The 12,744-nt window shown below is 40.5% G+C and overlaps 1 protein-coding gene across 5 annotated transcripts; it reads left to right on the top strand.

Annotated features, from left to right (window-relative positions):
• Positions 1 to 1,385: 1,385 nt before the first annotated feature.
• Positions 1,386 to 11,428, top strand: LOC115578236 (probable 2-ketogluconate reductase). Of its 5 annotated transcripts, none has more exons than XM_030411101.1 (7): positions 1,386 to 1,592; positions 1,946 to 2,063; positions 8,542 to 8,920; positions 9,112 to 9,283; positions 9,857 to 10,035; positions 10,142 to 10,238; positions 10,956 to 11,428. In XM_030411101.1, exons 2-7 carry the CDS (start codon positions 1,947 to 1,949, stop codon positions 11,110 to 11,112), a joined length of 1,101 nt encoding a protein of 366 aa, XP_030266961.1. In that variant the 5' UTR covers positions 1,386 to 1,592; position 1,946; the 3' UTR covers positions 11,113 to 11,428. The 5 variants fall into 5 exon arrangements, with proteins under 5 accessions (XP_030266961.1, XP_030266962.1, XP_030266966.1 ...); XM_030411102.1 differs by having other exon boundaries at positions 1,387 to 1,592; positions 1,953 to 2,074; XM_030411106.1 differs by having other exon boundaries at positions 1,387 to 1,592; positions 1,971 to 2,074.
• The last annotated feature ends 1,316 nt before the right edge of the window (positions 11,429 to 12,744 follow it).

Genomic DNA, 12,744 nt, shown 5'->3' on the forward strand with positions numbered 1-12,744 from the left:
CTCACAATATATATTATTGTAGATAATGATACATGACAAGTTCAAACTTATCCATCTGTTATGAGGCTACTTGAATCTTTGTCACGAGATTGTTGAAAGAGATAAGGAAGAGAAAATAAATCTTTTAAAGAACAGTTAAATGTTTTGTTTTGTTTTCTTTGCTATTTCTTTGTGTAACACGAAGACTTTCAACCCCTTGTAAATATCCTTCTGATTAAACATATCAATAAAAACTCACTCTCATGTCCACACTAAGGCCACATAACCTGCACATTCATTTACACAGGTCACAAAGTGTAGATCACATGCCGAAACAGGCTGGGAACCAGAGTCCTGCACAGTGTTGCTGCTGTCAGCTAATTCTTTTGATAAGCTGGTAGCTGAAGTCACTCATCCCACACAAGTAGCACTATAAGGGCAGGCGGGTAATGTTGGCTGTGAGCACAGAGCTTCAGGAGCAGCTTTCAAAAGTTTGAGTACTGCTAAGCTCATCCAAACACATGTGAGGGCACCATGCTGCCACACGGACAAACACCTCAATACACTACTGCTGCCTAGTGGTCACTAGTTCAAATGATGTTTGCCGGCACTCACAGCAGAGAATTGTTGATATTTTTCAAAGCAAACTCAATGCCTATCCTTTTAATCTGGCTTTTAATTGAATCTGAATTCAACCGTTTGTCTAAGTATTTATGTTTTTATTTTTGAATGCATTTTATTCATGTATTTTATGAGTGACACCATTTTATTCATGTTGTCAATGTGTTTAAATGAGAAGGGTCAAAATACCCAATTTGAAATGAATTTCTTGTTTGTATAGAATATGAAACACTTGGAAAACACGTTTTTTTATATATATATAGAAGTAGCATTATTCATACAATAATTAAATAAACTCATGTGTTTTATGTATAAGTCTGCATTGACTTATGTGATAGAGTTAGACTCTGACATTATTTTTGCAACTTTTCCTAATCGTGTTGATGCGACAATGCATACTTTTTTGCACACGTTTGATCATTTCTTTTGTTGATTAACTGCCAGTTTAAAGGCACTTTCATTGACTTGCTCTTCCAATTAAATGTTCCTCTAATTCCAATAATTATGCGCTGCTACAGTAGTTTAACTTCGCCCGTGAGGATAATTAGTTTTCTCAAAACAAATCAGAATCTCCCACTTAATTATTGGCACCAACAAGTGGATACAACAGGACGAGAACGCTTGAAAAAAGTACATAAACCAACAGTGATTAACAAGCTAGACGTCTGTGAAGCGGGAAATGGGTTCTGAATTTTTCGTGCACTGTCCCTTTATGGATGGTAGGAGGTTTGTGAACATTGCTCGCTGTGCTCAGTCTTGTGTAATCACCGCCCCTCGAAGCTTGTGCCTGCTGGGTCACTGTGCTAAATGAATTCCTCCACGCCGCTGCTCTCCATGCCAGTGGACGTAGACGACCCTCTGGTTTATAGCCTCTTGAGTTTAACTTAATGCAAGCGGGAGGTCAAACATTAATCGAGTCCAGCTGAATGTCTTCTTCTTAAACCCAGTTTCTACTGCTCATAAGTCAGGAAACAGCAGGCTTTCAGCTGCAGGTGAGAACTTAACTAACATTAAGTGAACAAAAATGTGGATGCCATGCAGAATATTTTACGTCTTCATTGACTACATTGACTTTTTTGGGGCCTGCATGTTTTCTTGTTAATCATTTATTAATATATTTGACCTGTGGACTTTTACTGCATGCAGATTTTAACACTTTGCTTTCTTCTGTCTTATTTTGAATCTGTTATCTTTTGGATTTTCTTGCACGTCATATCAGCTTAACTGTCGACTGTCTTAAATTATTTATAATTTATATTTGTTATGTATACATTTATATATTCTATATTTTGTGTGCTCCATTATAAAACTCTGATCTGACAAATGTCATTGACTTATCATCCAGAATGCAGTGTGTATGCTTTGTACAGTGTGTGAGGGGACTGTGGCGTCCGGCACAAGCACGCCGGCTTCTTAAAGTGACAGAGGCGCACAGATCTGTACGTCAACTGCAACACACAAAGGTATGGAGCAAGTAAGTAAGTATAGTCAGTGTCAAGGGTGGTGGTTCAGTTAAGTCTTCATTTTGCTGAAGTTAACTTGAAACAAAAGATGCCACTGACATTTTTATTCAATTCCACCACTTGCAGAGAAAACAATGTCAGGTCAGTGCATCAACAATATTCTTTCTTAGCTAATATAACATGCTGGTACAAACCTAAAGCTATTTACCTCAGTTACTCTGTATAGTTTGAAAGCACGTTCAACAAAAATACTGAAACGCTTATTATCTCGTTTTGCGTTATGGGTCCTGTGAGTTGACTGGTCCTGTGTCAGATTATCTGAGCTATCACACCAGAGCAAGACATGTTAATGTTTCAACTTGATGATCTGCAGTGTGTGTGCCTCACTAAGCAAAAGAAATTCCCCTTTGTCTGGTCTTAGCCTCAAACACGTGGGACAATAAGTGAAATGCATTGAAAACGTGTGTAGAGGCAAGAACACTGGGGACTTGCTGGACCTGGTACCTGGAGCGGGTGCCATCTGTCAGCAAGCTATGGCGCTCGCTGGCGCAGAGGACACAGGTTGGCTGAATCAGTAGCCCCTTTTCACTCAGAAACTCTGTCAGGGGTGTGTCGATCCCATGGCGTTCACAGTCTGACAATTAAACACATTGTTCACTCATCGAATAAAAGGGAAATGCAACACAAAGCGACATTGCAGGACTAAACAACCGGAAAGTGGTAACTGGTAGTGTCTTTGACAACATACATGAGGAAAAAAAATACTGCAGTCATACATGAAGAAGTGTCTGTCATCCTGTCTGTCCGACTGACTCTTCATCGCATTTCTGCCTGAAAAAAAGCGTCTCACACAAAAAATCCCCCAGAAAACAACATCCCTCCTTTGCAGGGTTTTTAGTTTATTTTTATATTATTATAGTTTTGTCTTGCTGTTCTGGTTTACATTTGTATCTATAACTCACTGTTGGTCTTTTCCCTCTGTCTATGACTCTTAAGCTGTTGTAACCACCCTGCTAGAAAAAACAACATAGACCAGCGCCAAAACAAAGCATATGCTGGTCTTGCTGGTGACTTTTGGTGCTGGTCTATGCTTGTTTTTCCAGCAGGACATAGACATATATACATATACACTACCAGTCAAAAGTTTGGACACACCTTCTCATTTAATGTTTTTTCTTTATTCTCATGACTATTTACACTGTAGATTCTCACTGAAGGCATCAAAACTATTAATGAACACGTATGGAATTGTGTAGTATACGAAAGAATGATGTGGACTGACAGTTGGAGAGTGCTGGTTCACATCCTGGGCATTGCCGAGGTGCCCTTGAGCAAGGCACCGGCCCCTAACACTGCTCATTGGGCGCTGTGGCTTGTGTGGCTGCCCCTTCGCTCATCTCCTCTTCACTGCATGTGTGTGTTTGTGTGTGCACACCTGTGTGTAAGTTGAGTGGAAAAAATAATTTCCCAATTTGGGATTAAAATAGTATATCAAAAAAAAAAAAATAAATAAATAAATAACTAAAAACATTTAAAACTCAATTACATTTTAGATTCTTCAAAATAGCCACCCTTTGCTTTGATTACTGCTGTGCACACTCTTGGCATTCTCTCGATGAGCTTCATGAGGTTTGAAATGGTTTTCCAACAGTCTTCCATTCCTTGTGTTTCTTGGCCAAAACAAATCTCTTCTGCTTGTTGCTTTTCCTTAGTAGTGTTTTATTAGCAGCTATTTGACCATAATGTGTCTGCTAGTGGAACTCTGTGTGGCATTCATCTGGGCTCTAATCTGAGGTGCTGTGAACTTTCGATGAGGACCTGGGGGCGGTCCTCATGTGAGCCAGTTTCGTCGTAGTGCTTGATGGTTTTTGCGACTGCATTTGGGGACACAATCAAAGTTTTTGCAATTTTCTGGACTGACTGACCTTCAGTTCTTAAAGTAACGATGGACTGTCTCTCTGTTTCTCTTTACTTAGCTGATTGGTTCTTGCCATAATATGAATTCTAACAGTTGTCAAATAGGGCTGCCAGCTGTGTACCGACCTCACTTCTGCACAACACAGCTGATGGTCCCAATCCCATTAAGAAGGCAAGAAATTCCACAAATGAACCCTGACAAGGCACACATGGGAAGTGAAAACCATTTCAGGTGACTACATCCCGAAGCTCACTGAGAGAAGGCCAAGGGTTTGCAGCGCTGTCAACAAAGCAAAGGGTGGCTACTTTGAGGAATCGAAAATATGGAACATATTTAGAGTTAGTTCACACTTTTTTGTTTACTATATAATTCCATATGCGTTCATTCATAGTTTTGAAGCCTTCAGTGAGAATCTACAATGTAAATAGTCATGAAAATGAAAAAAATAACTGTAAATACGTAATAACCGCTTTTCTGATTAATGTGATAATGTAATAACTTCTTACATTAAGAGCATTATTGATGTTGCTCATAATGTAATAATAGCTCATAAAGTGAGAAAAGTGTTGCATTATCATCATTTTACCTCTCAAATAAAGCTGCAAGTAAAGCAAAAGGCATGGGCTTCAGTGCATTAGTAAACTAAATTAGAGAAACCAAGTATTATTTGATAGTAATTGCATTCTCACATTTTATTGATGTAAATTCACATTTGGCAAGGTTCAAAGTCAAATTTGCTGCAGCAAGCCAACCAAATACTTCCTCCACCTGAGCTTTGTGCCGAGACCAGGTGGAACTATAAAAAACTACATCATCAAGGTACGCTTCACAGTCTGCAACTCCTTTCAAAACCAGGTTAACAAGACGCTGGAATGTTGCAGGTGCATTCCGCATTCCAAAAGCCATAACGGTATACTGACAGAAGTCATCTGGAGTCACAAAGACAAAGATTTCACGAGCCCTCTGAGTAAGAGGGACCTGCCAGTAGCCCTTAAGGGGGTCTAACTTGGTGACGAAAACTGCAGACCCTACTCTGTCGATACAATCATCTAAACGGGGAAGGGGATAACAGTCTGGCTTTGTGACAGCATTAACCTTGCGAAAATCATTACAGAAACGAAGTGTGTGATCTGACTTATCAACCAACAAACACGGGGAGCTCCATGGGCTAGCACTAGGTTCTGCAATGCCATGCTGCAACATGTAATCCACTTATGTACTCATCAGTCGACGTTTCTCAGGATTTGCTCTGTAAGGGTGCTGCCTAATAGGCGCAGCCTCACCTACATCGATATCAGGCTGGAGAACACTTGAACATGTAGGCACATCAGAGAATAGTGTAGGATGTTTACCAATCACCTCAATGTCAGACCGATTTTATGGCTCTAAATAAGACACATTAACATCCAAGTTGGCTATGATTGCTGAATTCAGAAGCCTACCATGAGACACTCCACGATCAACAACACCATCAGTGTCCTTCTCATCCACAAGGATTGGAGAGCTCAGCACAGCAACAGTCTTCACATCTGTAAGTTCAGCCTGGCTCCTCTCACAGTACGGTTTCAAAAGATTAACATGGCAAAGGCGGGTTTTACGTTTTCATTCTGGGGTCTTTATCAAATAATCACACTCACCAACCTGACGCTCAACCACTAAATTGAGCTTGTAAAGAAGACCCCAGAAGTTGAGCCACTAGTCGTCACCCATGAGAGCAATTTTCGGCCTTTGAGAATGCCGTGCTCACTTCTACTGTGACTATTGGAGATAAGCAGCACTTTTTGTGACCTTTTAAGTTCAATTAATATCTATGTTAAACCCCGCCATCCACCTTATCTGTTTAATTATTCTGTGTATTAAGATGTTTGTTAGGATAATGTTGTATGTTTTAGCTTCAACTGCCATTCACCTGTAATTTGCCTATATATTATCATTCATCACCTATATTATTTATGTTTTTCGTGTGTCAACACAAAATGTTATCAGCCATCTTTTGTAGTATAAAGAGCCAAAAGTCTGGGATAGGAGTGATTGGTCCGGGCCGATGGTGGGTATACACCTTCTCATCAAGCAAGTTTTCTCCTCTCTACCTTTTAAGTCTGCCATCTGGAATCAACCAGCAACACGTAGAGGTACATAACATCAAGGACCTTTGGCTGAAAAGACTCTTTTTTTATCAAATTATTTGTAGGGGTGCACAACATCCTAAAATGTGTGTACATAAAATATTTGTTAAAAATAAATATTTACATGAATCTAGTGATGCTTGCTGAAAATAAAAAATGCCTGCATACCCCACCTCAATGTCCCCTGATTCAGTGAATTTTGTTTTAGGGTATGGCTGGTTGATTTTATTACATTACGAGCTGATTATTACATTACGATCTTTTATTACATTTAAATTATTACATTATGAGCCGTATTATGTTATTAGTCATTATTACATTATTAGTTGCTATTGGTGTGTCCAAACTTTTGACTGGTAGTGTGTATTTGTATGTGGTTGTAACACGTACGCTTTTATTTTCAAATCCTAGTTAGACCCCATGTTCTTCCTGGTTCAAGAACTGTGGTTAAGCCCGCCTCCACTCAGATAACCCCGGAACTGACACCAGTTATTTTGGGGTGCCCTATATAGCAGTATTACGGTAATGCGATGCTTGAACGGATTTCGAAATAAAAGCACCAACCTATGAACGCAATTTGCAATTTCAGATTTATTTATTTAATATCAACCTGAATACATATGGAAAGAGTAAACATATTTGACTATTGAGAGTGCTTTAATTTTGAAATTCGACATCAGAACTTCCTGCTATTATCTGAGTGACACTCTGAGATGGAGCACTATCAGTCTGAAGTAAAATTATTCTGTGGAAACAGGTAGTTTCATTTAAATCGGAATTTATATGGAAATATTGAAAACATGGGACTGTTAAGAGGGCTTTCATTTTGAAATTCCTCATCAGAAGCTCCTGATATTTTGGTTATTTTTAAGTTGGACTAATTATTCACACAATTGAAATGCCTTGCCCCCATCTTCTAAAGGCTTCAATGTGATCAGAATTACGATGGTAAAATGAATGAATTCCTTAAATGCTCAATCAACCAAATGTACTTATCGATCAATACATTCAGACTGAATAAATGTGAAATTGCAAACTGCGTTCAAAAGGTCGGTGCTTTTATTCTGAATTCTGTTTTTGCGCTGCATTACCGTAATATCCACTGTATTCAGGCACAACAAAAATACCTGTGGGCTAGTTTTACCGGAGTTTTCGGAGTGGATGCGGGCTCAGGACTAGTGGTCCATTCACAGTTTTTGCAAGTTTTTCAGTTTCTCCTTATTTTCATTTATTACTATGTTGTTATTATTATTGATAACACCTCCTCCTCCCTCATACATTCAGGCGTGCACACACCGTACAGGAATGCACACACAGATTTAAATGTCTAGCAACGTGTGAGAGCTTTGATGAAGATCAGCGCGTGAGGCTACTGGACTTGTTTCAGTTTCTTGGAGACGTTCACCTCTCATCCAGGAGGCTTCTCCAGTTCTAACTTTTAGACTCTGTGTGGATGTGTTCTTACATTGCATTGTAAGTGGGTGATAAGTAATGTCATAGGCCATCTCCCCTGATCAGACAGGTCGTTCCAGTTTGACATAGATGGATTCTTTTACCCCTCTTTCAAACAATCTGTCTGCTCTGGCCAAGATGTTCACATCGTTGTCCTCAAAGGAAGGATTTATTTCCTTCAGATGTAAGTGGACCTGAGGAGTGGGCCCTCCTGTGTTGTACCATTCGTTCATGGAGAGGTTGTTTTGTCTCCCAATGTACAAATCTGTGCAGTCCTGGCTGCGTTGAGCAGCATAAACTACATTACTATGTTCACGCCTGGGTGACTTGTCCTTAGGATGGACGAGTTTCTGCCTCAGTGTGTTGGTAGGTTTAAAGTCAACCGGGATATGATGTTTATTAAAGATCCTCAGCTTTCTCAGATGTTCCTGTGACATAGCCAGCTTACTCCTCTCCAGTTAGGTAGATCTGAAGAAGCCTCTTGGATGAGAGGTGAAACTGTCTTCAAGAAACTGAAACAAGTCCAGTTGCCTACGATTACAGCACCTAGATTTACCATGACCTGGATGACTGAGAACCTCCATCATCATAAAGATCAGCATGTGCATGTCCAGTGTTGGATTAACCCACTTCCAGGGCACAAAAATGAGTTGTGTTGACCACATCTGTCCCGCTCTCTGTGCATTACACATGTGTTTTCAATCAACATTTTAATTTGGTAAAATGCACCATCTAAGCACAAAACATATTGAAATAATAAAGAAAGTAAAACTAGACGGCTGCTCTGCAAGCCTGCCTCAGTATTAGGTAATAACGCATGTGTTGCTTCATAGAAGACTGTTTAATTGTTTAATTAAAAGAAAAAACCATCTAGTTTTTAATCCAGTGACCTGACAGTGAAACATAACAGGGAGATGAATGATAAAAAGATGTTTGAGTGTTTTTCCACCGTTGGTTTAACCTCTGTGTGTCATCCCTCAAGGTAATGGAGGACAACAAGCCGTGGGCTCTGATCTCAGAGGTGGGCGACGAAGGTTTCACCGAAGATGTCACTGACATTCTGAGGAGACACTTCCAGATCGTCCCCCACAAAGACCTGCTTCAAAACCCCCTGCTGTACGGGCCTAAAATCCAGGCCATGTTTCTGTGGAACGCCCTTCCCGCGGTCGAGCCCTCGTTGCTCAGCTCGCTCCCCTCGCTGAAGGTGGTCGTCAACGGAGGAGTGGGCATCGACCACCTGGATGTGCCGTACATCAACAGCGTCGGAGTGAAGGTGACCAACACGCCCGGTGTGGTGAGCGATGCCACTGCGGATATGGCGCTGGGTCTGCTTCTGGCATCAGCTAGGAATATTGTCGAAGGTGAGTCGAGTCGATGCCATGTATCCCAAGGCTCACAAGGTCAAAGGTTTAAAGAAGACAAATGAGTATTTATAATGACAGAAAAAACATTTCAACCTTCATATCAATTCGTGTGCTACAAACTGCTGTAGTGCAGACTTTATTAAAAAACATTGTTGGATGAAGGATTTTTGTCCTGTTTTTTTCCACAGGTCACCAAATTGCTGTGGACCCCAAGACCACCCATATCCCACAAACGCTGATAGGAGTTGAAGTCTCAGGGTCAACTATGGGGATTATTGGAATGGGACACATTGGCCACAAAATTGCTCAAAGAGGCAGAGGATTTGACATGAAGATCCTGTACCACAACAGGAGTAGAAGGTCAGAGTTTGAGATAGGTCGTTTGGTTAATTTAGACATATTTTAGGTAAGGGACCTACAAGGAAATCTTATTGGTATGACGGATGAAAAATGAGAAGAGTGTCTTAGTTAAATCCCGCTCCGACTACAAAGCAGCTTCTTTCCTCAGGCTCAGCCATTTTTGTGACTTATCTGACCCAGCTGAGTTGGAATCCGACCCGGATGACAGGCACTAAGAATAGCTGTGATTATCATAGAAATATAGCCGATCTTCTTGCTGATGGTCTTGATTGCTTATGTACATCATCAAATTTAGATTGTTTCATAACCAGTTGTGGGTCCTAAGTTTTAAAGAGCAAAAAAAAAAAAAAAAAAACATTAAGAAGAAAAATGTGATCGACTGCCTTCAGCTACACAAAAGAGGAAACTTTAGTTGAAGTGGAATATCCAGTTTGATGATGTGTGTTGTTTTGTTCAGATTACCCACATACACCCCGTCGTAACCAGATTTCGATACAAATCGTAACATTTTAAAGCAATGAATGACTGAGATTCTGTTAAAGTTCAGCGTCATCTTTTCTCTGTGCTGTCCAGGAGTGTTGAAGAAGAGCAGGCAGTTGGGGCGACTTACTGTAAGAACATGGACGACCTGCTGAGAGAGTCGGACTTCGTGGTGCTGGCGACCAATCTCAACCCTGAGTCCAGAGGCCTGATCAGCCACAGAGAGCTGTCCCTCATGAAACCCACAGCAACACTGGTCAACATCAGCAGAGGTGTGGACAAATGTGTCTCCTGGACTGATCCGATCTCAGTTAAAGAATTTACTGTTGAGTCATTCTGACACACTGATCTGTAATGTGATTTCTCCTCACGTCTCAGGTCTGGTTGTGGACCAGGACGCTCTCGTGAAAGCTCTGCAGACTGGAACCATTCGCGCGGCAGCGTTAGACGTGACTCACCCTGAACCTTTACCGAGGTCTCACCACACTCTTTTGAATCAAGTGTGATTATATATTGCCACTGCCAAGCAAAAGAGACATAGTTTTGCTCTGACTCTACAAACATTAACCATTTTGCATCAATAGACGACAGAGGAACACATTATGTACTGACACACACGGTATTCAGGGTGCTCAGCTCCATACATGCGGTAAAAAAAAAGTAGAATTATGATAACAAAAATCAAAGTCAGTATCATTCATACATTTACAAAACAACTGTTTTCATTTCGGGGTCAAGAGACACATGTAACTAAGCTTCATGCCTATTTTTCTTTAAAGCTGCAATTGTAAGTAATTTTTTCAATCAACAATAGTTTGAATGTGTAATGTGAACAGTGTCACATTACACAGTGTTTGATGCAGCTCTACGGAGGTATTTTAAGCCCTTTGTTTTGGTTTTCTGACCAGCAGCTCTGTACTTGTGCTACAGCAGTTCCCAGGGGGAAAAAACCCCCACTGCATGCTATCGGTCAAGCGCCAAACAGCAAATGAACACAGCACAATGTTTAGTAGATAAAAAGACAGATATGTCCCTCAAGAGTTGGTGGAGACAAAAGGAGCTAAAAGAAAAGCGGCTACTGGACCCGCTCAAACCTGAATTTATATCATGCTAATGCTGCTCACTGTCTGCTGGATGCTCAAGCAACTTGTTGGCTGGTCCCTAACAGATCCTCTTCTCTTCTCTTGTGCAGAGATCATCCCCTTCTCGGCCTTCCTAATGTGCTGATCACTCCTCACGTCGGCACCAACACTTACACCACAATAAGAAAGATGGTGCAGATGATGGTGGAAAACGCTCTGGCTGCACTGAAAGGTCAATCTATTCCCAATGAAGTCAAACCAAAATGACCTCACTGATGGTACCCCATCTGTCAGGAGTAAGAAGTGCTACAAGATGGTCTTTTAACATTTCTTTTTCAAGAAGTAGGTTTGGTTGTGTGTTGTTCTGTCTAATAATCTGCCATAATCTGTGCTAAAAACATGATTATTTATGCTACATTACGGTAACTAATGTATCTGTCTGTAAACAATGTTGAGTATAAATTCATGGGTGATTTCAACCTTCGATTGTAGCTTTACTGCTTTGTTTTGATTGAACGACTGTTACACTAAAATTCTAAATTTGTGAACCACGTTTTAAGTAATAAAACTATGTCCAATTTAACACCTTGCACTTGACCTTCGTTTATTCTATGAACCTTTATACTATACGAACATTTTAACAGACAGTTCCACATGTTGTTATACTTGCCTTTACCCGCCTGGTCATTATATCCACATTACTGATGATTATTGATCAGAACTCTCATTATGTTAATGTTTTGTGAAAGCACCACTGTCCTTACAGTATTACTGCCATATTGATGTAGGGCCTTTTGTAGTAGTGCTTTTGAAAAGATTCATATCTATGGCCTTAAACATTAAATATAGAAATATAAAATATAACATTGTGATATTATTCTGAGCCCAGCCCTACGATAAGGCAGCCAGAGAGAGATTTATTGTCAACAACAGTTGAGAAAATGGCAAGGACTATATACTGTCCTGAGAACAATCTGTGGCTCAATCCCATTTCCAGGTTTTACCCCTACCTGTCATTATCAAGTGCCTCTTTGCCCCTAACAAGTCAAAGGGGTAGAAACTGAAATCTCTTGAAATGGGACGACCCTTCAAGACCCTCATAAGTCATCAGTTGTCGTCCCTGGTATTTAAGTAGAAAAAAGCAACTGGATATTTCAAATGAGTTGTCTTCACCTCCATGTCTCGTCGCGGCAAGCGATAGTGAAGATAAATCCACTTTTTTAATCCAAAAACTGTGAAAAACAAACTCTGTAGTCTCCTCAAATCTGGGTGTTTATTCTTTTCTCACAGCTGTCTCACACTTACAGGGTATCTTGTAAATCCAAAACATGGGCGTTTGTCCCTCCGCTACTGTCTGTTATTCCAGTAAACCACAAGGCAAGCCACATTATATGTCCGATATTTGCATTAAAAATTCCTCCAAACGGGTGTCAAACAGGAGACAAGAGGTCAGGATCGGTGACTGGAATTAGCTGAGGTGACGCTCGGCAGGCTGCTGCTCAAAACAACAGCATGATGCATAACTTTAGGCCTTAACATGATTTAAACAAGCAAGTTATATAAAAATTGTCACGAGCGGGGAAACTAGCTAAAAAGACCAAAACATTTGTTGCACCAGCTAGTCAACATGTTTGTTTTCCTCAAAGGCTCTTGTGGTGATTGGCTCGCTTTTGAGGCCAGCCTCAAGTGGCCATTTGAGGAACTGCAGTTATTGGTGCTTCCACATTGGCTTCGTCGCTGGGCCACATCAAGTCAAGCCGAGCCAAAGTTCATTGTAGCCCAGTATTGCAAAGCACGCCACAAAACAGAGCAACATTAGCAAAACAAACAAAATATGTAAAATGTTTAGTATTTCGGGTAAAGAAAGAAATGTAGGCTAATTTAAGTCCACTGAAGTAG

Source organism: Sparus aurata, chromosome 3 (assembly GCF_900880675.1).
Source record: "Sparus aurata chromosome 3, fSpaAur1.1, whole genome shotgun sequence".
Taxonomy (NCBI): domain Eukaryota; kingdom Metazoa; phylum Chordata; class Actinopteri; order Spariformes; family Sparidae; genus Sparus; species Sparus aurata.